Source organism: Fundulus heteroclitus, chromosome 3, assembly GCF_011125445.2.
Source record: "Fundulus heteroclitus isolate FHET01 chromosome 3, MU-UCD_Fhet_4.1, whole genome shotgun sequence".
NCBI lineage: Eukaryota > Metazoa > Chordata > Actinopteri > Cyprinodontiformes > Fundulidae > Fundulus > Fundulus heteroclitus.
The window spans coordinates 24,913,220-24,941,187 of NC_046363.1; the positions used below are offsets into that span (position 1 = coordinate 24,913,220).

At 41.8% G+C, this 27,968-nt stretch overlaps 1 protein-coding gene across 1 annotated transcript; it reads right to left on the bottom strand.

Moving 5' to 3' along the window:
- Nucleotides 1-1,187: 1,187 nt before the first annotated feature.
- Nucleotides 1,188-16,450, bottom strand: tuft1a (tuftelin 1a). The gene is made up of 12 exons (XM_012865751.3): nt 16,265-16,450; nt 9,224-9,301; nt 7,825-7,926; nt 7,647-7,733; nt 5,504-5,554; nt 5,285-5,362; nt 4,556-4,666; nt 4,258-4,481; nt 3,765-3,870; nt 3,571-3,654; nt 3,326-3,420; nt 1,188-2,164 (listed from the first exon to the last, which is right to left on the bottom strand). Exons 1-12 carry the CDS (start codon nt 16,322-16,324, stop codon nt 2,092-2,094), a joined length of 1,149 nt encoding a protein of 382 aa, XP_012721205.2. The 5' UTR covers nt 16,325-16,450; the 3' UTR covers nt 1,188-2,091.
- Between the last annotated feature and the right edge of the window lie 11,518 nt (nt 16,451-27,968).

Below are 27,968 nucleotides of genomic sequence, written 5' to 3' on the forward strand. Positions count from 1 at the left end.
GAAGCAGTGATGGTTGTAAAGTCTAAGAGCTGCTGGCAGGAAGGATCAGAGATAACACAGAGATAACACTAGGAGGCAGCAGTCTGTCACTGAAGGAGCTCTCCAGCGCTGCAACAGATCCATGCATGGGGAGGAAGGCATTGTCCTTCTGTCTCCCATCACCTGCACTAGATCAAGGGGGCATCCATGGGTAGAGTCGGACTTCCTGATGAATTTATCTAACCTCTGTAGCTGTAGATAATCTGCTGCTCCAACAAACTACACCATAGAAGATGGCTGAGGCAACCTCAGATTAAAAAAAAGGCTTGTAGGGCGCTCCTGCCCTCCAAAAGATCAGAGTCTGCTTTGACTCCTGTAATGCACATCATAGTTGCAGTAGCAATATGCGTTATTTACCATTGTTTAATATTTCAATATAATAAATAATATGGTTATATATTTACTTACTTAAAAATGAACAAGAAGACTATGTGTAAGACATGGATTTAGGTAAACTTTCCCCCAGCCAAATGTTGTTCCCAACTCATAGCAGAAGACTCTTCTGTTTTAGATATAGATAATAGTATTCACAGAATGTACTCTTCTTTATCTTTTTCTTCTTTTTAATCGACAGTTTATTAATTTTATCATCATACATAATTTTAGTTTTCAGTACTTACAGATTTGTAGTAAAAAATATTAGACCTGTTAAAGCATCCTGACCTCAAATCTTTGTAAATTTGAAAGCTTCTGACGTGTCGTGTTTTATGATTTAATTTTGTCTTCACGGCCAATAAAGAAGAGACTATTGTGCTCTAGGGTTACAAAAACTTTGTATTTAGACAAGTATTCTTGATGCTCTAAAGCACATCTGTAAATCATTGCTTGCGTGCAGGCATATTGCAACATTTGATCCAGTTATTCCAGTAATCTGTAATGAAAGAAGCGTCCAGCAGAGGGCGCTCTTATCCTTGCGAGCTACCAGTTTGGAGTAAAAAAGGAGTTTGAATCTCATCCATGGAGGCGTTTTTGGTGAAATTTAAATATTCTTTAGTTTCCAGCCAAAATCAAAACATTTATGGTTGACAGGGGTTTCTAAAGAATTACTACAGGAGTTGTTTGCATGTCTTTTCACTGTGATCTGTTAAGGATCGTGTTTGTTTCCTGTCGCCTGCTAATAATAATTACAAAGCACGCACTTACATGGGAAGATTTCTTTAAAGCGTTTATTCTCAAAATCACAGCGATAACAGATCAGGATTCATACATCATACAAAAGCTCTTCTATCAAACAGGTTTTATTTTAGCATAAATAAATAGAAAGCAGAAAGTTGGTTGAAATTACATTCATTTAAATATGTACAACAACAAGAAGGTAAGGATTCAGACAACGACATGGAAGTGAAATGCACAAAGTAATAAGAGGAATGACGCAAGACAACCTCAGTTTTCCTTCTGTGTCCTCACAGTTTTGTAAAGTGCCCTTCTGTTTTAGGGGACAAAAAAAATATATAAATATACTTATTAAAATGCGAAAGACTCAAATATCAATCTGATTTTTACAATGGAGGATCAGATATTCACACTTTAAAGAGAACAGAGTCAAAGACGAGTGAACAGAGACACAGTTCAGTTAAGGTTTTCAAAGCTTTCTACACGATCTGTCAGGACAGCGGGGTAAGCAATGGTACGTCGACGCTACATGACTTTATTTGAGCCTCGTGACGTGGTCATGAAAGGGAATAAAACAGCACAGTCTATGTTATAAAGTCAAAGTTCACATGTGTGATCACAAATGAAACGCGGCGGAAAAAGGACAGCGTTCACGCTACGAAATGCAGACACAAAATGCGCATCTGAGCCTCTAACGTATCTACATTAAAGCCGACTTCCACACAGTCATGAGTCAAATACACAGTGGGTGCTGCTGATCTCTCCACTGGTTCCTTCAAAGCGTGTTTAGTTGAAACGGAGCTGCTACTGTTGCGGTTTGGGAAGGCTCAGCTCTGATCCTCCTTATGTTCGTTCGTTCCCGATGTGGTCATCAGCAGAGCTGCTGTCAAAGTTCAGTCCAGGAAAGAAAAGTCATCTGGTTCTGGTTCTGCTGTTGTTTCATGACTTGATCTCAATGACTTTGATGAAGGGGAGTGGTTTGTTAGAGGACGTGGATGGCTTCAGTGGTTTGCTGCAATAAGAAGAGGGAAAGAAATGAATCACCTTTGTACCGAAAACAGCAGGAGTCCAATGTAGAGGAGATAAAATAACTAAAAAGACACAATCTTTTTTTCCCTTCTCACTGTAAGACAATAAAGGAATGCAAACTTGTCCTGTTGTAAGTCAGTTAGGATTACCAACATGATTTATATTTTCTAAATACCAAAATAATGAGAGGTAAAGTTTTTAGATGCGTTTTTCAACTTTTCTTCAGATTCAAAAGGTTTCAAACATTTCCTCAGTGTTGGGTAAAATTGCGTCAAATGTTTTGGGTTATTGTTCTACAAGCTTAAGCTGGAATTTTGGTAGAGAAATTGAGATCAGCTCTTTGTCGCGATCACTCCAAAACATCCACTTTGTTGCCTGTAAGTTACTTTTTAACTACTTTATGAGTACGTGTCATCGTCGATTTAGAAGACACATTTTTTGCCTAAGCTTCAACTTCCCGACTGACATCTTGAGATGTCGGATCGATATTTTAATGTGACGTTCTTTACATTTGAAGGCAAACTAGCAAAATACGTTAATTCATTCTAAGGTTCGAACGCATTTCGGAATTAAAAACATACGTTTTTTATTCCGAAATGCTCTTTTCTAGTCGTGCTTCCTGACATAAAGATCAACACACGTCTGTGGAATCTGAACCGTAGCTCGCTTGTTTTTGCTAAACTGAAAACTAGTTCATCATAATTTCTCTCATCAAATCTTTACCTCGGGGACCCAGGAGGTGATGGACTAATATTCAGAAGTTTATAAATACTATAATCCCCATAAACAATAAGCATGAAGTTAGCAAACATGTTTCTATTTTCCATGATTTATTATGCACTGTAATATTTATGATAACATTACTAGTTTCTCTTTGTAAAGAGGCAAAGTGTTTTAGATTTGGCTTGAAACTAAGCTGACTCTGGCAATTTAACAGGCAAAAGAAAAGAAAATTCCTGAGGCTGGTATTTTTTCCCCCCTCCACTGATTAGATCAGATGATAGATTTTACAAAATGTTTAATGTTAAATTGTGCTACTACAGTACGATTAATTAATTTAACTTTTCTTCAGATCAATCACATCACAAATCATAAGTTGGAGAGTTCTGCTTCTGCAGAAGTAATTCAGGACAAATTAGGTTACCTGTACACGATCTGTGGGTTGCGCTCTGATGAGAGATAGGAGCTTGACCTCTGTCCTCCCAGGAAGTAGTCCATCTGGTCGTGCATTTCTCGATTCTGCGCGACCAAAAAGGATTTAGAGGTTATTTACAGCATTACCAAGCAGCGCACCGTCTGCCTCTTTCCACAGACGAGGCTCTCCTCTTTAAATTCCCTCCGACATTCCTGAGATGTTTTGCTACATCGGAAGCCAGGAGCAGCTCTCACCTCAGCCTCCAAGTACGCCACTTTCTCCTGGAGCTCTCTGATCACGCGGTCCCGCTCCTGGATCACCATGCGGGAGTTCTGGAGCTAAAGACGAGCAAACCCAGACACCAAACAAGTCAGCGAACGCTGCACAAATACGAGCGCGAGTGCGACAGTGTGTTTGCCTTGCAGAGTCTGACGTATGTGCCTCTCACCTGCTCGATCATGTGTCTGACTTTCCTCTGTTGGCTTTTCAGCATGTCATCCAGATGGTGGATCTTTTCTTTGAGAATAGCCACCTCCTTCTCCAACTGCTCAGCCCTGAAAACACACACAGACTGTTACGGCACCCGGGAATAGCAACGGAAACACTGGCCTGCAGAAAACTTTCATGTCGCCTGAACTCGTTCTGTTTCTTTGTCATGTTTCCGGCCACAAATTTGAAGAAAAGAAAACGAGAAAGGGATGGGAAATTAAATGTTGTTAGGCTTTGCTTTTATTTTTTTCTGCAAAAGCTCTCTTTACTTGGATTTACCTTGATATATTGACAGTAATACATGACAAATATTCACGCTTTTTCTTCCATTTTACAATTTTGCACTACTTTGTGTTGGCCTACTGGACAGTTTGAGGTTGAAATGTGGCAAAATGTGAACAGGTTCAGTGGACAGGAGGACTCCTGTTATGCGCGAGAGTTTGTAAGCTGACCTCTCCTCCCCCTGGTGTCCTTCCTCTCGGATCTTCCGCAGCTCGCGCAGTTCGTCCTCGCGGCTGCGGATGGTCTCCCTCAGGGTGGCGCTCTCCAGCTCCATCCCTCCCAGCAGCCTCTGCAGCTCATCGATGCGCTTGTCTTTCTTCTCGCTGGCTTCTTCCGTGGCCCTCAGCTTCTCCTCCTTGTCGCTCAGACACTCTTTGAGCCGGCTGCCTTCAGCCTGAATAAGAGTCGAGCGCGTTTAGACGACGACGCCGACAATGGGGAGTTGTAACCTCTGTGCCGTTATATTACCTGCAGTCTGTCTCTCTCCTCCTGGTGCTTCTTTTCTGCCTCCTGCAGCTGTGCATACAGCCGCTTGCTGACCTCTCTCAGCTTGTCCCGCTCTGCTTCTTCGTTTGCATCCTGTAGATAAACAACAAACTGTTAACTCTGCAACATTACAGCCGGGCACATACTTTTATGATGGCCTAATAAAAATGGGTTTTGGTTTCGTCCGAGCTGCGAGCGCTTGTCTCTCGTAAAGAAGGCGGGCGTGGCTGCGTGCGTCCCTGGAACATTTAGGTCGCGGGTGTTTGCCTCCGATTTCTGCAACAGGCAATGCAGACGACTCGAGTGGGACGTAAACAATTAGAGCTGGCAGGCGGTTGTGAAGGTGACGACGTGTGGTTCAGAGACGCGGCAGGATAAACTATTTTAGTTGGAAGCATGCGTGGAATGGGGAGGGCCCGAAAACAATAACAGCAGATGCGGCGGGAGGAACAGAGCGTGCTCTAACTGTACTTTAACACACCCTGGGGGGGAATATAGGAAACATCCATGCTTTCATTTCATTTTTTTTTTTGTTCAATTCCCACATGTCCTCTCTGTTTTTGCCTCCGGGAGGAGAGTGCTTTACACGATGTTCTGTGAACTGATGTTCCTAACGTGACATTCGATACGTGCACCCAAAGCCTCGCGCATAGGAAAAGTGTAATCGACAGCGGCTTGAAACGGAGCTGGTACGAGTGTTCGTCTGCTCACCTGCCCGTCGGCTTTTTTGGGAGTAGACAGTCCGTTCTTTCTGAATGGGATGCCGACCTTCCACCCATTAGTGTGCGGCTGGGGGGGGAAGAAAAGGAGGAAGTCAGCAGGGGAAAGAACCAACCAACGGCAGGAATGATAATAGAGGTGAAAGGAAATGCGATAGAGCACACGGGATGAGAGGTTAAAAATAAAGGCCAGGGCACAACATGTGGCTACCTTGTTTTTGGCTGCCATCTGCTCCCTCAGGTTCTTCAGACAGTACCGCACCTGCAACAAACACGATGCACTGTGAGTGTTGGAAATGTCAATCAGACTTCTTAATCGACTTAAAATTAACGATGTCTCATTTTTAAAATGCTCTGAATGCTGCATTAAATCGTGCCGTTGCAGGATTATCAGCAACGTTTAATGTCACATGGAACATGGAAGTATGTAGTTGCAGCTGCTAGTTCCTGCAGCAGTTTCCATGGTTGGTGCTGGGCTAAGCGCAGAAACCAGATGGGAATCTGGTGGATTTTTCTTGTGGAAGTTCAGAACCGTTTTGTAAATTAACTTTTTGCTTTTGAAATTCTGTTTATATTTTTGAATGTATACAGAAATATGCAAGGATAAACAATATTATATCGCACATAATGGGTGATTTTGTCCTTTTTCTCCTGTTGTTTGGTGTTTTGTTGCAAAACAAGTTTCCATTCTGGGGGCAATAAAAGTTGAGTTGAAGCGTTTGAATACTGAGCCCCACTGACGTCTAGCCATGTTTGAAACACTTAACTCAAGGCGAACTGTATTTATTTACTCCATTTTGCTTTAAAGCTGAGCAGAGAAATAGGTCGGTGCTCAGATGATATTCAGATTGATCAACTTCGATTACAAATTTCATATCCAGTGAAGGGCCTATAGCCGAACAACGTTTGGAAAATCTTCCCAATATCTTTTAATATTAAGAACATTATATCGACCGTGATTAATCTTCATTTTCCTCATAGTGTCACTTTACCTTAAACTTTCAAATCTCGATCAATAACATTTTGATCAGGTGTCTTGGGGGAACGAGAGTTCATCAAACCGACTGAATACAACAGTACACAACAGTACACAACATCTCCATATGATCTACTGGAACATATGGAGATGTGTAGTGCAGGTCTAGAAAGCACGACAATGAGTGCAATCAAGATCATCCATCAATGTGGAAGTTGTTACTGGGTAAAATTACTCTTAGTTTTCTATTTTGAGGATCGACGAGGTGTTTAAAATAGAGATATCAGAAACTCTTTAAAAGGAAATGACACATTGAGACGTTGCTATTGTTCATTCGTGCTGGGAAAGCTAAACCTTAGCTGGAAGGGAGAAGAGGAAACCCGTGAGATTGAAAGTTCAACTATATCTAGTGAATCGGGCCTAACTGTCTGTCTTGGATATGACAACATTTTCTGATATTTAATCTCTGACCCTTTTGGAGATTGCATGACATTTTTCTGAGCATATTATTCGTGTTTTGTCAGATTATTGTCCTCAGTTTGTCCTGTGACCCTGTGTTTGTGGCTGTGACTAATGCCTGGGGAATGACCGATGTGACTACTTCAATATGATGGTGTGAGCGGGAAGTGCTTGGGCTCCTATAAATATCCCAAGATAACTGTGCATTACTGATGCTGCTATAGTTTAATTAAAGACATGGAGCCAACTATAATGCAACTATAAACCACAAATAATCAAGGACCTGTCAGGTTAGGAAGGCTAGAGAAAATATTTTCATTGCTGTTGTTTTTTTCTTTATGTTTTACAGTTCATAAAGGAAATATTAGAATTGGGGGATTAAAATTTTAATCACTAAAGTTCAGAGACCAGCCACAAAACTCTGACCAGTGCGTCCTTATCTGTCCTGCATTATAATTGAACTCTGTTTTTTGGGGTAGGTTTGTTTATGTGAAAACATTACAAACATCATTTTAGGACATCCAATTCAAATCTAACTGAAGCTAATTAGGTGAAGTACAGAAATATTTTTATGAATGCACCGGAGGAGATGCATCAAATTTTCCTCTGAAATGCATTGCAGTTCAAGTACAACGGAACAACTAAAGATACTCATACAAATGTCTCAGCGTGACACTTGAACATTTAGTTGCATGCCTCCTTTGTTTTGGGCATTTTATGGTTTTTTTTTTTTTTATGTCTCTGTCGGAAACTAGTAAGCCGAGATAAAACAAGGAAGAGGAGAGCAGCATGTGAGCCAGAGGGACTATTTGCATGATCTAAACATGCAAATGCTTTATTATCCAGGAAACACGCTGACTGGCAGCAGTTTCACTGGGTTAGGTTATAAATGGGTGACAGCTATTTTCCAGTCACTCACCTCCTGTATCTGTGAAACCTCATCTGACAGCATCTTCAGGTTCTCTTGTTGCTTCTGCTGGTCTTGTCTGCGGGCCTCCAGATAAACCTGAAACAAAGAGGCACATCGATATCAGACACCAGAGCCAAGTCAAACACCTTTAACACACGCACCGGACGTCCATGTCTGCTACACGCACCTTGATGATCTCCACCTGCTCCTCTTTCGACTTCACCGGTTCGGGGAGCAAAGCTGTCCTGTCGCTGGCCGGCTGCACCAGAGCGAAGGCTCGTCCAATTGGCTGCAGATCAGGAAGCAAGAGGTTTTAAGAGTGTGAACTTTTTCCACATCTTTCTAATCCCAGCCTGATCCAGGAGGAGTTTGCGATCAATGTTGCAACACAGCGTTTGAAGGGAGCAGCCTGGATGTTAAATAATTGTTGTGAGACATCGGTCTGGAATGTCGGCATAAGTGATGTAATTATACCGTTAAATGGCAGAAGAGTAGGGAACATACTGTCTGGTCACGAGAAAACTATCCCCGTGTTGAGTGTGACATAAGTGTGAGCCTCCATTATAACGGGGGGAACAGCTATTTGGTAGTCTCTATGGAGACCAGCCCATAAACATCTGCTGCAGTCCTGAGAATGGGTGGACACCAGACCGTGAGCGCAGAGGCAGTGAGAGAGAGCGGGAATGTTACGCAACCCCGCCGGTGTGGACGTCCCCTCGGTTCTGGTTTGAACAAGACTTGACGTCAGACGGGGAGACTGCATGTAATGTACTCTAATAAAAATCTGATGGCTGCTCTGACGTGATTATGAGCAGTACTTACAGTTGGTGTTCAAGAATGCTGCATGATGCATTAAACTCCTCGCTCTGAGCTAATCCCTCAGAGTCGTTAAGAACTTCATGTAAGGTGTCAGGTTCAAAATATGGACTTTATGACCTATCTTCCTGTTTATTCATGTGCATTTGGAAATTTTGGCTGAGATGTGCAAACGAATCTTACACTAGTGTAGGTATGCAAAAGTATACAACGTATTTGGTGTTGATTTTTCTACTCGGATTAAATCTCGGAATAAAGGCCAAACGATTCTACAAGCCTGATCTGCCTTTTTTTTAAAGCATATAAGTCAACTTCGGCAAACATGACCTAGAAATGTAAAAGAGGGTAAAATCTATAGGGATATAAAAGGTTACCTAATGTCGTAAACAATCAGCAGCATCAAACCCCAATCAAATTTCACAAATTTCCAAGTCAGTAAATTCAACAGGACAGCATGTAGTAGTGATTTTAATGTGTTTGGAGAATCATCATACCAATGCCAAACCACTAAAGCAAGTGTCTATATTTAAAAGATTGTTAAAAATGTAAATTCGGATCTGGACTTTCCTAATAATTAGATCTTGTGACCCAGTTTGGCATTGCGTCCATCACTGCTCCAGTCTTAAACCACAAGTACCAATGATCATCGCCGCTACTTTACACACAGCATTTTTCTTCACCACTCAAAACACATAGTTTAATTCTCCTGGGTGGGTTCTGCTTTTCATCTTTTATCTAATATGTCTCCCATGTGCAGGGAAATGCCTTACCTTATCTCTGTACTGCTCTGTGCTCCGGTTCGCCTCTTTCTGATCGTGGAGCGTGAGCCGCAGTCGCCTACAACTCTCCTGAAAGACAAGACGATGTGAAAGAGTCCGTTATGTGATGGGGAGTCTGTTTGAGGGCTATTTTGAGGAGGAGGATAAGAAGGGGGGGAAATAAAGAGGAGGAGGAGGAGGAGAGAATGAGTCATACGCACAGGGTGGGATAAAGTGGGCAGCAACCAGTATAGGACTGGGAACAAGCGTCAGAAAGAAAGCAAAACTTTTTCCAGCCCTGCACACAGAGACAGATTGTTTGATTTAAATTGTGCGCTGCGGACGTCAGAGGGACTTAGGCGAAAACCCTCCAGACGCTCACGGCCAGCTGGAAGCAGAGGCTGGATTTCAGGGAAAATGTGGAGTAAAACAGACTCTTTCCATGGCAACAAATCCTCCCGGTAGCTATAAACAATCTGGCAGTTGAATAAAAATAAACAAGAGGATGAAGACAGAAAAAAATACAATTAACACCAATCTGACAATTATTCTTTTTTGTTTGTTATTTTTTAACTACAGTATAAAGACTGAGAACTGTGCTATTTAGAACCATTTTAATTAAACAGAATCTAAATACCCAATGATTTAGTGCAGTCTGTGGACTCTAAAGCATCTGGTGTTCTGCACTCAAATAGTTTGGATCTTCTTATAAGTCTCAAACGTCTCAAAGCATTTTTTAAAGGAACCAGGTTCACCACTGTCATCGTCTTGAACGGTACTCCTCAAGGACCGGTTCTTAGCTCTTTTTTATTTGCACTGTGCATGCTATCCATAGTTAGGGGGTTGTTACGCAGATTATATGCAACCACACCTTAAAAATCCAGCAATTCAAGGTGCACCGCAGTGCCTGTTGGACTGTATAAACCAACTTAGTAAGTGGATGGTCGTCAGTTTCATAAATGTAATAGAGGGCGAGACAGAAATGTATTATTTGGAATCTATTGAACCTACACAGATAAGCGGTTATAGATGATGGATGGATGGATGGATGGATGGATGGATGGATGGATGGATGGATGGATGGATGGATGGATGGATGGATGGATGGATGGATGGATGGATGGATGGAGCCAGCAAATTATAGAACAAATCCTGCAAATGTAATGTTTTGTGAGCTATATATGAATAAATTCTTGATCTTGTATTTCTGTGCAGGCTGCACTTTGAGGCTACCTAGTACAGTAACAATCTGAGAATCTATTTACACTTTGCGCAGAATGCTAGACAAGGAATGTGGGAGAAACTTCTCTAGCGGGAACTATCTGGGGCAGGATGTTACTGGGCGGGTGTTTCCCAGCACAAGGAAAGCTCCCCTAAAAGCGCTCCTCGGTCAACGTCAAGGGTAAACTCTGCGGATGTGAGGGAAGAGGTCACAGACGTTACATAAGTGTCTCCAGCCGACGCAGCGTGTTCTGTTTGTTGGGTCTTCTATTGTTCAGCTCATAATCAAGGATAAATACAACTGTGCAATAAAATAATGTCTGATCTTTTAAAAGCAAACTCAGACACAGAGACTCATTGATAGCACAACTAATGGCACGAGGGAACATTTGAAGAATGTTGTACTTTAATCTTTTTCTGTGTGGTCTCAAAGTGAAACTATGAGACATCTTCAGCTGATCGCGTTTAACTGTTTATAATTTGCAGATAATTTCTCCAAGCTTTGACCTAAACGCAATGTTTCAGCAGCTGAGAGAACAATAGTTGTTATAGTATAGTTGTCTTGTTTTTAAGCTTCCAAAACCTATAAAGGAAGATTAGATCAAGGATTAAGGATCTCTTTCACAGCAAGGACCAGCCAATCAATAATACAAAGTAATAAGTAGGTAATACATCCAAACAGATTGAAAGACATTTATTGTCTGCAAACTGAACAGGAGGTTTCTTCAACATTTCTCTTTTTTTATCTGCTGTGTTTATCTTTTAGAGAGCTGTAGAAACTATATTAAATGTATAGGGTATCGTGTCAAGGTGAAGTTAAAAAGCTGAATGCATAGTAGCGTGTGTTGCATAGATCGCTCGCTGGACTGGTTTTATACCATTGTGAGGCATTTATAAACTTGACTTGGTCTTGGTTTTTGCAATTTCACTCTGTATGGATTATCTATGAATGCATTAAAAGAAATGTCTGAAAACAAAGAGTAATTGGTTGTTTTTTCCCCTTTCTTTCCACCTTCTATTATGTTTCTATACGCTGAAATAAGGTTTGGGTTTGGCTTTCTGTTTGCGTTCAGCACAGGATTATAGCAGGAAATCCAGCTCAACAATGTCTGACCCCATCAGAAGTTCATCTGCACTTTATTTGGTATACCGGTTCAATTACTCATTAAGACAAATACCAAATCTGCCAGCTATGTGGCGGCAACTTAATGCGTTTAGTCATTTGGGCCTGGTAAAGACGGCTTACTGAAGTTCAAGCCGAGCATCAGGAAAGGGGGGAAAAGGGAATTAGGTGATTTTGAGTTTGTTGGTTTTTAGACACCTCTGTTCAAGGGTTGGCTTTTGTTGCGCATAAGAAGTAGCAAATACAAAATAAGATTTTGCTTTATGTTCAGTTGAGTGTACATTGTGAATTTCAATGTGGCTTTGTAGGGAAACCCTGCTGCCTCCTGATTTTAGCCAGGCAAGGGAAAAATAATTAGGCCTTGTGTCATGATAAAGAGCAGTCATAAAACATAAACTGTGTTTGCAGAGCCTTTCAATTTTCTGCTTATCTATTCAGGGCCAACAGCAATAAAAGCAAAGTAAGCGAGAGGCCAATTTTAATGGGAAAATTAGAAGGAGATGCAGGAAAAGCAAAGAAAAAACGGATTGGGTCCAAGTAAACCAACAAACCTCCAGCTACAAAAGGAACCTTTTCTCTTATTGTTTAACAGGCTTTCCTCTTACATTGCAGACTGCATGTGGAAGCTCTGATGGGGTGCACCAGTGAGGCCAGGAAAAGAGAGGAGGGGTCTGAGACACGGGGAACAGTGGGAGAGTTGTTAAGAAGGAATGCATCATTGTACAACTACCCCGGGTCCTTGCACACAGGACTCTGTTAATCCTCGTTCTGGGGCCGAGCTATTTACACGGTAGCCTCCCTGTCTGCACTCTCTTTTTTTTTTTTTTTTTTATATCCACAACCGTGGAACCATGCTGTCCATCCCTCGGCTGTAATATTAGCCGTCCTGTGAACTCAGACAAAAGAGAGCAGTCGGACGGGACCTGCAAACAGCCGCTTCAACACAAACACCGGCAGAGTGCATTAGCTTCTGGCCACTGACAGAAACATGAACCTGAGCTCACACACAAAGTCCACACAGCCCGCTGTCCCTGAATGAGGACAAAAGACCGGGACACGCCGAAAGGACATGAGGACGCTTTTGTTTTGGGCTCAAAGATGAGGAGGGACGTAAACCATCTGAGGTAAACATGCTTCGGGGTGGGGACGCACCTGGGAATGTACCTGGTACCAGAACCTAGTAAGGTCTCTGTTACATGCCTAAACATGCTTTAAAGAAGGGGTTCGTTTTCTGACTTTGTGCCTCCCAGTGCACACCACAAAGGTTTAACACGTCATCTGGTCTGCACACACCACCATGCATTAAATCTATTGTTTCTCCTGTGCCACTATGTCACTTTTGTCTTCAGTCCAACAGCAATATAAACCTCAGCTCAGACACGACGGGTGTCTGATGTGGCAGATCAGCGGCAGGTGAATTAATTATCGCTTAAGACTCCATCCCTGTGCTGATCCTTTCACCCAAGGTTTGGAACAATACTCAAACAAGGATAACAGCATCGCGAAGACTGTTGTTCTTCAACGTGCATCCGTATTGATATTGAAATGAGGACCCCAGGCTCTTTGTCCCAAATAAAAGATCTCACTTCTAAATGATTTGCAGACCGGGAAATATATGATTAAAGAGTAAGTCAACAAAGCTAAGAATCAAAGCTTTCAGGATTCTTTATTCCTGGGACATCACTCTCCCCAGTTAAATAAATACTGTGGTCAACACACCCAGCCTGAGCTGACAAGGTGCACTTAGAGCTAAACTCGACCCTTTGATGGTCCTAAACCTCTCAAAGGGTGACTGAAATGAGCCAGTTTGCAGCTTGATCATCCAGTCAGGAAAAAAAAAAAATCTAAAATCTGAACAGCGAAAGCCCAAAACGGTCATGAAGACAATAACACCCTTCGGTGCGATTGTTGTTACTGATAGAAGTCAGCGAACATCATCAGTGAGTTATTCAGCATCTCAGAAGAAGCCAAGTTGTTATTTATAGTTATTTATACATAAACAGTACTTTCTTTGTCATGCCGAGAAACCGCTGGATTTACACAAGACAACGACTTTCAGCAGATAACAAGAAGGCAAAATGGAGAATGGAAAGGGTGGTCCATTTTAACCTTAAAGGTGCCAATGTCTGTCTGCCATGGAACATGCTAGATTTGGAAATTGGTGACATTTGCAAATCTCATCAAAGGTAAGAATCTACATTTTCACAGTGATTAGAGAAAGACGCCATGGTTTGCAATGCTTTCTGGGCTAGCTGAGTTGGTATTGAAGTTGGTTGTGTTTGTTTTAAAATCTTAGTAAAAGCATTTTTTTTATTATTATTTGAATGTAATTTACTATGTTAGAAGCAGAGGTGTTTTCTCTAGTTTTTTTTATAGGCTATGTTTTGATATTGTCTCATAATATAGTTTTTAAAGAGAAATCCAAATCCACTATAGTTATTATTGTCAGAATGCACAGACTGGTGATCTGATCGATGCATCTGTAAAATAAATGTTTATTATAAATGTATTTATAAGGTCACTTTATATTTAGAGAAGTCACAGTATTAGCGGTATTAATATTTAAAGTGTTTTAGACTGCATTATTTATCATTTAAATATGGCTAAAAGGTAACAAGGAACAGTTTTCCTCTCTGACACTACAGTGCTGTCCCTATAAAAGGTTAGTTTATAGGGACAGGTTAAGTGTAGTGACGCAGAAACCTGGGTTGTTTGTTTCTGCGTAACCATCAGGTGACACCTTACAGGGTTGACAATAAAAACAAAAGTATTTCCATGGCGCTCAGTCACAGAGCGATAGGTGTGGGATCAGGAAAAACTCAACAGTGGCACAGAGAAAATTAAAACGCAACAACTCTCTTAAAATCCACACTGTAGACCAGGTGTGCTCTGGCATATTTCAGATCCGTGTGTAAGTCATGTCTGGCCCATTCCCAGCCACTGATGTCAGCCTCTCCTGACAAATAATGAGGAGAGACATGGGGAATGCGCTCAATGGGGAAGTTACAACGTCTAAAGGGATAATTGTTGTTACGTCTCATGGGCTTTACCAGACAAAAACAGGAAATCTGTAAATTCACTATCATTAATTGTCTAGAAGATTTTTTTTCATAGTCTGTGCTGGTTGTTTTTTTTTTTCTTTTACTGCTCCCAGGCCACACAAAAAACAACGCAACACTTAATGAACAAATACGGAGGCTGCCGTTTATCAGGTTCTTCCAAAAGTGTCTCGTCACCCTTTATCAACATCTCAGTTTCGCGATGCCATTTTGACACGGGTGAAACTATTTTAATTTACACTGCCTTAGGCAAACACATCTGAGATCAGATATGCAAATACTGAAGGCGAGTGATTAATGGCCACCTTTTGCCTTTGATAAGGGCGGACTTGTGTTCTGTGTGACGCCGATGCAAAGTCGCCTTTTTAAAAAAATGTAATGACTGATTAAACAGGGCTTGGACAACCAAAAGGTTTATTGTTGCTGAACACATTCCTCTGTGCAGCCTATCGGCTTATTGGGTATGTGAGGGTTGCTGCCCTTGTTGCCCTTTGATCTCTCTGTTAGAAATACATTTCCACGGAAAGTGATATATTATCAGTCTGGACGGCACAGAAGAAACGTGTGCAGCTTGATCTTTTTTAGTGCTGAGGGGGCGTATGAAGTGTGGCCTGATGGGAGCTCAGCAGGAGGGCGCTGAGGTGGAAGACGGAGTGTGAAAGTGTCATGTCGCTTCGCAACCTCGTAAAACAAAGTGCTGCTGAACAGTCTGCTTTTTCAGGCGAGATCAATGATTAAACCACGAGTCTCAAACGGTGATGACCCAGATCAGATGCTGTTCTTTCATAAAATCCTGACAAAAAAATGCTGCCATTATTAAAATGTAAAGGGTTTCGGGTAAATCTTATACTATGTTTTAAGGAATCTCTGATTAGTGTTGTATAATCCTGTTCAGATCTGATCAGTCTCAGTGGATTTTAAAAAAGTGGAATCAGGATTCTTTTTTAAAAAAAAACATGTCTTATATGGTATCATTATGGCTTACATGGTGTACAGACATGTTTTCTTCATTGTAAGGAGACGTTTATTGCCGTTTAACTGGATATACATATTAAAACTGTTTGAACCACAACTTAAAAATAAAAATAAACACTTATAACACTGAAGCTTCCCCCTGACACAAAGGCGCCCTGGGCAAAGAGCCCAACGCTCTAATCAAAGCGAGCAGAATTTGAAATATATGCTCCATCGCCTGAATCCAACAAAGCAGAAGCTGCGTACAAAGATTTAATCCATCTTTGCACAGGTGGTGGACAAAGTGCACAGCCTGAGCCGCCTTCTCCGCCTGTCACAACTGCTTGGTAGGGTAAGCCCTTAGATGATGTGACCAGAAGGCGCCTGTCACACACACAGATGTTATCTGGACTAATTCTGACCTGGTTTCCATCAGTGTGTTCAGGAGCTGACGGGTGTTAGGGGGTGGCTAATGCTTTAATTACTTTAGAGACTTTAGTAAATACAGCACTTAGAGTAGATGAAGGCAGTTGCCCTGAGGAAACATCACAAAGGCATGCAACTAAGAATTACAAAACAGAGCCATGTAGAAAAAGTAAAGGGGAAGGGATTTTAAAAGGAGGTTTTCCACATAGGGCAGAACACAAACAGAGGAATAGTTGGAAACTTTAGTCCAAAATGTATGAAACAACTTACAGCGTTGTCATGGTTCCTGATGTCTTCAATCGTGCACAGACTCCGCGTCACTCCGTTCATCTTTCTCTCAGATGTTAAAAAATATACCCTCCCACACAACAGAATAAATAGATAAATAAATAAATGAACTGCGCTCAAGGTTGCTCAGCGTCCCTCTGGCTCTGTCTGACCCACGCCGCTGCTCTTCACGGAGAATAACTTTACCCACGTCACTGTGGGAGTGAACGGCAAAACCCACGCAGACCCGCCCACAAAACGGACCGAAACAGCCAAATAGGGAACGGGAGAGAAAGAAAGAAAAAAAACTGGGTATGACTTAAGTGGAGGGTTGAAAATATGCTGCAGCCACCGGTAGGACAGCAACTTCTGGATCCAAAACCTCCTGAAACTTCAGCGCATCAGAGGAGAAACCCCAGGAACTATTCCACGGGCCAGCCATTTATTAATAAACGCTGAGACTAAAGGGAGCAGCTGAGTTTCCATATAAATTATTAAGCGAGAAAGGTTAAACACCTGAACGGAGACGGATTAAAAGAAGGCTCCTCACATTACATTACATCAACATAACTGATTTTGGGAGTGGTAAAAAAACAACAACAACCGTGTAAACAAAGTTAAACTAGTTGGTATGAATAAGGTAATACAATCTGCTATGATTAAGAAGGTTTAATTATTTGTTTTTAATAAATCCCCCCCCCTCTGCGATGCCGATTAATGTTGCAACTTAAAGTTACATAGCTAATTTATTTGACTTTTTTTTGTTTATATACATCAGTAACTCACTCGGGTTTCATACAAAGTTTTTTTACAAAATATGATCACGTCCTGTTGGCATATAGTTGCAGAGGCGGACAGAGTACACAGCTTCATCACTTGAGTAAAAGTACAGATACCCCTTGCTAAATTTTACTCAAGTACAAGTAAAAGTACTGCAGTCAGATGTATACTTAAGTAAAAGTACTGAAGTACTTGTTTTTAAAAGTACTTGAGTATCAAGAGTACATTTTCTAAATATTGCATTACTACTGCCACAGTGCTTACATTTTTGTACAGAAATGTCCTACACATCGAGTTATGAAAAATGTTAATGTTAATATCTTGGAGAATGTAAAAGGAATTGAAAGTAAAACCAAGTCATTTAATCTTTTTACCATGTTGCTTTATTTAACATTTCTCACCAGGCAGTAGCACAATGGCAACACTCTGACAAACCTCTGCTAGAGTTTGAATGGATTTTTTGCACCCACATTTGAACCTGACTGTGTTAAACACACCGCATACTAAAGAACATCAAACCAAATGCTCGGCTTAATTTTTGTAGGCAGTGATGAAGTTCTGTTTGGGTAAACACAGCAAACACTTGAAGCAAAAACTATCATTCAATTGTTCAGAAAATTGAAATAGTCGGGCGAGGTGGGGCCACGGGTTGACACATTCCCGGGATGGAACTGCTGCGTCTTCATCCATTGTTCGTCTCTTGTCTAATAAATCTGACCATGGAGTTGATTTCGGCGGAAAGCTGAATGTGATTGCTGATAGGCTGTCCCAATCAGTGGCGCCTTGCCGCCTGCACAATCCAATCACGTTTGAGAGGGAAACAACAAATTAAAGGTTTCCGAGATTTTTTTATTTTATTTTTTTTAGAAGATTTTTTTTTTTACTCACAGTTATGGATAGAAATGTAGCGGAGTAAAGAGTACAATATTTACCTCTCAGATGTACTTGAGTAAAGTCATGAGTACTCCCCAAAAATTAGTAAAGTACAGATCCCTCAAAATTGTACTTAAGTACTGTACTCAAGTAAATGTACTCCGTTACTGTCCGGCTCTGTATAGTTGTTATTTGGGAGTTTTACGCTTTGTTTTTGCTCCATTTGTTAGAAAATTACGGAGCCCCAGAACTGACACAGGAGAAAAAAGAGATACAGCGTGCGCACAAAATACTAATTTGTTCCCACAAAATACTAATTTGTTCCCACAAAATATTAATTTGTGGTATATATAGTGACGTATTGTGCCGTTTATTCTCTGCCTTTGCATATAACAATGTAATAAAAGTACAAGAGCATTCCATTCCTAGAATCCAGTTCTGTTAATGACTCCCAGTATCTCAAAAAACAGGCGTGGAGGTATAGCCTTCAGTTACAAGCTCCTTCTATGGGTCAGAGAGGCAGATAGTCCAGCAAGTCCAGGCTTAAAACGTTTTTGTTTGACAAAGCCATTCTCCTAGAGCCACAGTCCACCGTAACGCATATCCCATATGGTTTCAGTTTGTCATATGAGTCTATGTGTCACACAAAGTTGGGTCCCTGAGCAAAATATTGCCTCCTTCTGAGACGCCTGGCCTGGCGAGCTTGAGAACCAATGGGGTCCAGCAGAGATAGGAGGACATCCTCTTTTCTGACATGGATACCACGTTGTACGCACTTAGCATACATCCAACGATAACCATGGTCCTTTCCAGAGCCTTGCAGTTGGTCAACAATAAAGTCTATCCCAGCATCCAAGTTGTACTTCTGCCGGTGAAGCGACCTGGCCCTTAAAATTCAACACAAATGCCTCTCATTATTGAGAATTCCTTGAAACATCAAACTTCTCAGAATGTCTTTGTAGCTCATTCCTAGTCAAAAATAAAACTCGATCAGGCTGTCGTTGTCCATCACGTTTTGCTCCTCTGAGAAGGTGTGCTGTGCAGGAAGATTGTGTTTAGTGTGTTGTGCACACCTTATATATGTTTTGTGGCCACAAATTAGTATTTCGTGGGAATAAATTAATATTTTGTGGGAACAAATTAATATTTCATGGGAACGAATTAGTATTTTGTGGGAACAAATTAGTATTTTGTGGGAATAAATTAATAATTTGTGCACACGCTGTATCTCTTTTTTCTCCCATGTCAGTTCTGGGGCTCCGTAGAAATAATGTCCTTCATGTATATTTATAATAATAACAGAGGTACCACACTGCGCATGTGTAGCAGGTGTTAAACAAGGAAGCAGCTAATGGCTATTAGCATCTTCCAGCGAACTGTGGAAACGATGAAAAAAGATCTAAGATCCAGTGAAAAAAAAAAAAAACACCAAAAATATATGATTCCAAGAGGGAAAAGGCTGGAATAGCGCTGGGAATATACTATGAACATTAGTAAACGTCCTTATTAATAGTATCATAATAGTAATAGCAATGATCAAACAACATTATAAATAGATTGATTGATCGATTCTTACCATGATGCTGTGTCCCTGTTTCAGTTCATGAACAGGAATTTTATTTCTCCTTGATGTTCGGATAAGAGGCTCTTAGAGTTGCTGTAGATAGGTTTATTTAATTAACGGTTAGTCTTTGATCACACCGGCACCGCTGGTAGATGGCACCACGTCTGTTTATATCTGCCCGTTGCTGGGGCTCTATTTAGGCTAAAAAACATTATAAAATTACTGTCTGGGCGGATGCTTGGAATATATAGCCTTATTTTGTCCAGATCAACTGGATTTTGGTGTTTTTAGGTATAGGCATAACGGGGCTATATACCTTTAAATGTCCCAGAAGTCAATTTAGGAGCGGTGAGTGACGTCACACCCGAGCCCACTGGGTCGTAGTTGTCATTGATTATCCTCTTACTAAAATATATCAAAGGAGCACATAAATCTAACATAACTGAAAACACACATCTCGAAGTATTTCAAATGCACAATGAAAGACAGCGATGGATGCAGAAACAATATGGATGCAAAAACATCAACGACAAATACCCGGATTTAGCCAGAAATCGTGGATCAAAACTTTGAGCCTCTGATGGGACTCAGGCTACTGGCTGTTTCACCCCATTGTTTACAACCTCCAGTTGGTGAAGGATGTTTTGCTTTTGTTTGGTTTTTATTTTTTATTTTCTCATCTGACTTGTTTTCTTCACTTTTTTTTCTCAATTTACCAATTCTCCAAAACTATGTTTAAAAACTGAGACGATACGCCCCTGCTGTGCGAGTTGGGATACGTTTTGGAGGGTGATAGAGCCCTTAGGTTTTAGGGACTCCAGTGAGCCACAATGAGATTTATTACCCCCAAATGCATAAAACACAGTGAAACTTACCCGGAGTGACCAACCTATCAAAATTACTCCAAGAGCTCATCAGCAATAAATCCAGGAGGTCCTGAAAGAACCCAGAAGAACATCTAAAGTACTGGAAGCCTGACCTGCCTTAGTTAATGTCAGTGTCAATAACAAAAACACTGGGAATAAAGAGCACCTAAAAGAGAGTTTCATTGCTAAATAAACACTGTTGAACACACCTGTGTCATATTTCTCAAAATTAAACTTGATAATCCCCAAAGCTTATGTAAATATTCTGTGGATTGGTGAAACGTTTTGGAAGATTAGAGTCCTGGCCTATAACTAACACGTCATTTTTAAAATAAAAAAAGACCACACCTACAGTTAGACATAGCGGCGGTAGTGAAACGATCTTTGCTTCATCGTGACCGAGACGACTTGCTGCAATTGATGAAATCACAAATTCGTTGATCTACTAGAAAGTTGCAGAGGAAGAGAGCGGAGGCCTCAGTTTGCACACTCGGATTATGCAGCAGGACAGTGGTACAAAAGTGTAGCACACCAATAGGTCCGTCTCTGAATGTCTATGTTTTGGAAGGACCTGTTTCAAGCTTTGATTTAAATCTGACTGAGATGCAATGACATGTATTTCTGTAAATAAGTCGGTTATGCTCAAAAAACCCACCAGGTTTGCTACATTAAAACTATTCTGCAAATAAGATTTGGCCAAAATTCCTCCACAGCCATGTAAAAGGCTCATTGCCGGTTGTCTCAAATGCTCAGTGACAGATGTTATTATAAAGAATGGCAGAACCAGTTATCAGATTTCGGGCTGAATTACTTTGTCAAACACAGCCAGTTGTTTTGCGTTTTGAATTCGCTGAGGTTATCGGCACCGGAACAGATCTTTGTCACACCACGGTATTTTGTTTTATGCTTGGGCAACCGTCAACAGTGATGGCAAATGTCTCAGAATGAAAGCGTGCTCATGTATTGCTCCTTTGTCAAGTGCAGTCGTGCAGCCTGATCATCAGCATGGTTCCAGCACTGGCTGAGGTCACTTTACAGGAACAAGATGACAGTGCAAAGTAGCAAACAGAGCATTCCTCTGGCGGCATGAAGCTGACCTGACCGAGGTCGCCGCACAAAGAAGCTGAAAGCATTAATGGTAGCTGATCAGCTAGAAAGGCACAAAGAAGTAGGAATATGAGTATATTCAACACTCAATCAAACACAGAGATAAGCGCTGAAATATAAAGTAATACGCCAATCTTTCATTAATCTGGTTAAAGTTTTGATTCTTTAATTAGTAAACTTTTCAACCTAATGAATCACCAGACAAGAATGCGGTTATATTTTAAGTCACTGTGGGAGGTGTTTTTTTTTTTTTTTCTTTAATGGTTGAATTATCGTTTGGAATGAGTTCCTCCACATGCACAATATCCTCAAAACCACAGCACACCCAAACCTCGCCGCAGCATGCTGGGATGTGTCCCGCAGACAAAAGAGTCAGGAGTTTGCGTCTGACCAGCATCAGACACACTGATCCAGAAGATTAGGCGGCAGACTGCTGCAAGAATCCGAATTTTATGTGCATCCAAGTCTGGCGCTGAAAATATAAAGAGGGACACAAACCGGTTTCTCACACGGGCACAAACTCAGTCGTCTTCCTGCCTTTGTGGCTGACTGCAAAACTCCTCATGGGGAAGTGCAAAGTTTAAGACTTGGAGGATTTTCAAAAAACATAAAAAGTATTTTGATTATGTAAAAATAAAAGCTTTTTAGGTTAACGTCAGGATGGGACACATGGCGAAGTGTACGGGGTCTGTAAGTGAATCTCGACTGTGAAAAGGTGGATGGCTCCTTCCGTGGCAGGAAACTGTCTCTACCTCGAGTAGTGGGGTTTAAGTACCTTGGTATCTTGTTCAGAAGTGATGATAGGATGAAGCAGCACAACAAAAGACGGATTGGGGAAGTGATGCAAACTGGTTTAATGGCTGAAGAAAAGCATGAGGTATGGATCGTGGTTGACAAGAGATCCCTGCCACAAACAGCAACAATGATCTCGCTCTGTAGGGCGGCAGATTTTCTCTCTTGATCAGATTTAGTTTATACACACGGCTTTTCAAAAACTTTGATTTTATCCCTGTCGTGATGTAATTCCTTTATTGATTATGATGTATGCTTGGACTCAATGTGTCGCTGAAAAATAAAATCCTTCTAAATCTTCAACTTCTCAGCAGCTACCTGAAGGTTTTAGGTCTGAACTGACCGGCAGCTGGAAGCGCTCATTCAGTAACTTCCTTCACCGTTCATTGGAGGAAAAGGGATCCCAGAGCGTAGCGCTCCCACCACCATGTCTCTCTGTGGGCTTGACGATCTTTATGTGATGTGGTGCCTTGTTTCTTTGCCAAGCAAAGCTTATTAAACTACCATGCAACACATTTTCCAACATGGTTTTGGGTGATTTTACCCAAACGTGGATATTCTTTCAGGAATCAAAGGTATCTGTCCTGCAACCCTAACAGTTTGATGAATACAGGAGGTTTTTAACAGACGGCCTGCAGTTTGCAGAAACATGTAGTGTTTGAAATGCCCCTCTTGTTCTCATATCCATCTACCATAATTCCATCTATACCCGCGTATCCGTGCAGGTTCAGATGATGGTGATCTCATGATGCTCAAATAAAGTTACCTTTTTTTAGAATAACAGCTTTTAAACATGTGTTATACATGGTTTTCATTTAGCCCACGTTTCTGTTTTTCCATCCATCTGTTTTCTTCCGCTTATCCGGGGTCGGGTCGCGGGGGTAGCAGCTTCAGTAGGGAGGCCCAGACGTCCCTCTCCCCGGCCACTTGGGCCAGCTCCTCCGGGGGAATCCCAAGGCGTTCCCAGGCCAGCCGGGAGACATAGTCCCTCCAGCGTGTCCTGGGTCTTCCCCTGGGTCTCCTCCCGGTGGGACGTGCCCGGAACACCTCACCAGGGAGGCGTCCAGGAGGCATCCTGACCAGATGCCCGAGCCACCTCAACTGGCTCCTCTCGACGTGGAGGAGCAGCGGCTCTACTCTGAGTCCTCCCCGGATGACTGAGCTCCTCACCCTATCTCTAAGGGAGAGCCCAGACACACTACGGAGAAAACTCATTTCAGCCGCTTGTATCCGGGATCTCGTTCTTTCGGTCACGACCCAAAGCTCGTGACCATAGATGAGGGCAGGAACGTAGATCGACCGGTAAATCGAGAGCTTCGCCTTTTAGCTCAGCTCTCTCTTCACCACCACGGACCGGTACAGCGCCCGCTTCACAGCAGACGCCACACCAATCCGCCTGTCGATCTCCCGCTCCATCCTCCCCTCATTCGTGAACAAGACCCCAAGATACTTGAACTCCTCCACTAGGGGCAGCACATCCTCCCCAACCCGGAGAAGGCACTCTACCCTTTTCCGGTTTAAGACCATGGTCTCGGATTTGGAGGCACTGATTTTCATCCCGGCCGCTTCGCACTCGGCTGCGAACCGCTCCAGTGAGAGCTGTAGATCACGCCCTGATGAAGCCAATAGGACCACATCATCCGAGAATAGGAGAGACGCAATCCTAAGGCCACCAAAACGGATCCCCTCAACACCTTGGCTGCGCCTAGAAATTCCACATTTCTGTAGTTCATAAATTTTTCTACTAGCCATAAGCAGAAAATCATATTAGCTATCACAGAAATAGGCTCACAAAAACACCAGTCTGTGTGTGTAATCTATCTATCTATCTATCTATCTATCTATAGATAGACAGATATCTTTTGTATCTTTCACCTGACTGATCATACAGCAATGGAATACTTTTGATCCTTTCTGTGGAAAACCTAGTGAGACATCTGAACTTTCGTTACCATCTTAAGGTGCTTCAATAAAGTGCACAACCTTAAACTTAAACTGAGAGGCCTGTCACCACTTTGTGATAAATTACAAAAAGTATAACTTTAAAAACTAGAGAACTGTGATAGTTTGTTGGGTTTGTTGTTTAACGATTTAATGTAGGTGAAGTGTGACCTGACAACATCTAGTGGGAGAATGATTTATGAACTGTTTCCATGAGTCAATAGGCCATGACACAGTGATGAAATCTTCTTAAAAATGATGGTGATGGATGCTTTAACTGATGACATCTGTTGCTTTCTGGAAGAAAGGTGAGTCTGACACGAAAAAAGTGTTTTTTCCACCATTTTCACTGGTTTTTCATCACCAGGTCTGCGCCTCCCACTCAGACTTTGACCTTCGTATTTTTCAACTTAAAAACATTCCTGACCCCTCTGTTAACCAGGACTTGACGTAAACCTGTGACAGTTGAGGTTTGTTCATTCTTCCTCCAAAACATTGCTTCACCTTCTATTTGTGTTGTCACTACATCAGCCTACATGTTGATCACAGGGATCGGTATTTATAGCCCTAACGTGTTGGAATGATGACAGAGCGGCTCTCCACTCCTCAGCTTTCAGGAGTTTCTCACAGGACAGGTGCAAACACGTCGCTGTGCTTTGTCCCCGCCTTAAAGACTGCCGTTTCTTTACGTGGAAGCCCCGTGGGCAGGTGGAAATGCTTTACACCTACTGTAGATGACAAAGGCAGCCATTTGTAAGAGCAAACCCACAACAACAATTTCAAAACTAGACACACGCCCAGATCTTGGCCAATAAGCTCTCGGGTACAACAGTTGTGTCTCGAAAGCTGGAATATGGAAACCCAGTCCTGCCCATGGAAAGTATGTACTGTTCTATTCTATAGTCTGACAAAACAGGTCGTGCACACAACATGTTGAGCCCGTGCAGGTTTGGTCACTCCAGCGTAGTGAGATCTGGTCTCCTTGTAAACACTGAAGGTGTGACTTTATGCCAAGAAATCAGGTCCGAAGAAAGGCTTTAAATTTCAGCTCCTGATAAGCAGGACCATAAAAGGGTTCTTCCGTCGCCTCCTTTGAACATCAATCGCACAATAGCACCGAGGGCTGTAAAAGTATTCTAACATGGTTCATTTTCAATCAACAGATGCAACGATAAACTCTACAGACGGTATAAAAGAGACTGCTCTGTGAGCCAGATAGGATGTCAACCCATTTATAAGCTCGGTAAAAGCTGGAGTCTCCCCTCAGGGTGCCTACTTTCATCTCTCTCAGTAAAATAGCAGCAAACAATTTCCTGGCCTTGATGGAAATGTTTCATCTTGAAGGATAAGGAGCAAAAACTTTGAAGAGATTTTCTTTGTTTTAGTTGAGCCGGATCAACTTAGTTTTAGAAAAATAATGGTTTGTGTCGCAAAATCAGAAGCTGTTTCACAGAAAACTTGAGCAGTTTTGGAGAAATGTTTTTCTACGAGGCGGTTTTCCCTCAGATCTAAGCTTGACGCAGCGCATCCCTGTGCGGTGTACATTTGAGGACATCCTCTGGTCTCAGTAAAACTCTCTCAGACATCAGACCGTAGAGGAAAAAAAAAAAGCTTCACTTTACTGAAAAACCTACCGCACTTTAATCGAACGTTTTTTTTTCTGACTAAAATGTCTCAGGAAGAACGACATCACACTAACAACCCCTTTGTTCCTCAAGCATTTTTAGGCTGTGGACATAAAGGAGCTCTACTTATTCTGGCAAGAAGAGAGGCAAAATATTCAGACGGCGTTATCCCTGAAGCTCGTTGAAGGCAACAAAACGCGTGTCGCTTCAAGCTGCATGGTGGTGCAGTTTCTAGCTCCTTTCTACAAAAAGTTTATGTGTTTTTTCCGTGAACGCGTCGATTTTCTCCGAGTACTCCAGCTTCCTCTCACAGTCCTGAAACCCGACTGCTAGATTTACACGGTCTCTGTAAATAGCTTAGATTGTAGTTACAGATTTGAGAAATAACAGTTTATCTAAAACATTTCGGGAGAGGGGCAGAGGAAGGCGTTTCCCTCGGTGAAGCAGGGGAAAACAGTAAATCCTGTAACTGATTGCGTGCACACATGGTGTCTCCTGAACCTGAAAGGTGGAACACGGTCCAGATTTCACCCTGTGAATTATTCACTAAGATACGGCGTTCCTCGTTCCTGCACTCTCAGCAAACACCGTTTTAGGTTTTAGAGTTCCCTTTTTTTTTTTTTTGCGTAGTTGGTTTAAAGTTCTGGTTAATAATTCCTCCCCAACATTTCTAACTCAGTTAATTAAAAGACAACACAGCAAGCTGATGTTAAGCACGTAAAGAGGGAAGTTTTCAATGACATGGGTGCGCCTGATCTGCCTTCCTGCCTTGCGTGATGCTTATCACTGCTATGATGAACAATAACAGCTCTGCAACGACAGATAAGAGACAGAATAAAAAATGAAAACAACAACAATGGCCTGTTTGTGGCTTCTGCAGCAGCGCTAGACAAGTGTTCAGTGTTAATCCAATCTGGATTATAGAGCTCCCAGTAAAGCCAGTATTTAGCTATGATTCAAATTTATTTTTTTGTTGTTGTAGCTCCACCAAACTCAACGTCCAACTGGTTGGTGTTGCATAAATTTCCAGCGAGCTGCTCCTCGTTGGCGTTTCCCGGATGCTCTTCGCTAAAAGTTGTCATGCAGTTGTTGTCCGTAAAATACCCCCTAAAAGCTTTCAGTTTAGTTCAGGTCAGTCAGCATTCCTGGGAACGTCGCAGTTTTCAGTTTTTTTCCTGCTTTACCGACATTTTTCCTTTGCAATGTCATGAAGCAGGAATATTCCTTTCCTGCTTCAAGCTCCTCATGTATGTGCATCTTCAGCTTGTTTACCAGTGTAAGTTTTCCCACATCGCTGCCGTTTACTTCCTGACAACTTTGAAATGTTTTGTTTCTTTTTTCCCTCTGTGGGAGTCATTTACTGTCCCTCTTCATCGATGGAGACAGGAAAAGGAGTTTGGTTAGCATCCACATTTTATTACAGTGATACGCAATGCATTATTAAGGCTCTGTCACTCATTGCTATTCATCACGAGTTACGCTTCAGGGAACAAGTTCTGTCCTGTTTTTGGTACGTCGGCATTAAAAAAAAAAAAGACCGTTCAGCGGCTTTTGAGATCAAGACTGTGACAAAAAATAAGCTTAGCAAGGTCATACATCACACATAAGTGTTTATTTTATTTCTGGACAGGATGCCTGCAGGGATTCTTGCCCATTTCTCTACTCAGAAATTCAGCATTCAGAATATTATCTGTTCATTACTTCTTTGATGAGCCCTTACTATGCGTCTGAACCAATGCACAGTGCCCCCTATGATCAGAAACATCCCAAAAAAAGATCTGTACAATCACATTTAAATAGACTGTTGCTATGGCGACCTGGTAACCCCTGGCTGCCACTAGTTGCTGCAGTTTAGCGACTGTTGCAGATATTTTCTTTTAATCTCTCCTCCATCCTTGCTGTGATGAACTTGGGTCCACATCTAGTCTTCTTTGTCGCAGTTCCAACTGTTTTAACCTTTTTGAATCCTTGCTGTCTTCATGCATGCTCGGTATGAGGGATTGCTGCAAAGCTATGGATACAGATGACTCTCCCTGTGGCTCTATGCTTCTCCAGGAGGAGTAAATGCTGCTTGTCAATACTTGATGCAATCACCTGGGTTCCCTTGAGAGAGGAAACTTTTTGACCTATCTGTACAATCTGACCCAATCTGCATAATC

Bases quoted from the DNA above. Each gene is read 5' to 3' on its own strand.
- tuft1a (XM_012865751.3), bottom strand. From the start codon at position 16,324: ATGAACGGAGTGACGCGGAGTCTGTGCACGATTGAAGACATCAGGAAC. The intron at 3,655-3,764 runs GTGAGAGGCACA...GCTCGTCTTTAG, and splicing joins TCAGACACATGATCGAGCAG to CTCCAGAACTCCCGCATGGT. The intron at 3,421-3,570 runs GTGAGAGCTGCT...TTGGTCGCGCAG, and splicing joins TGGCGTACTTGGAGGCTGAG to AATCGAGAAATGCACGACCA.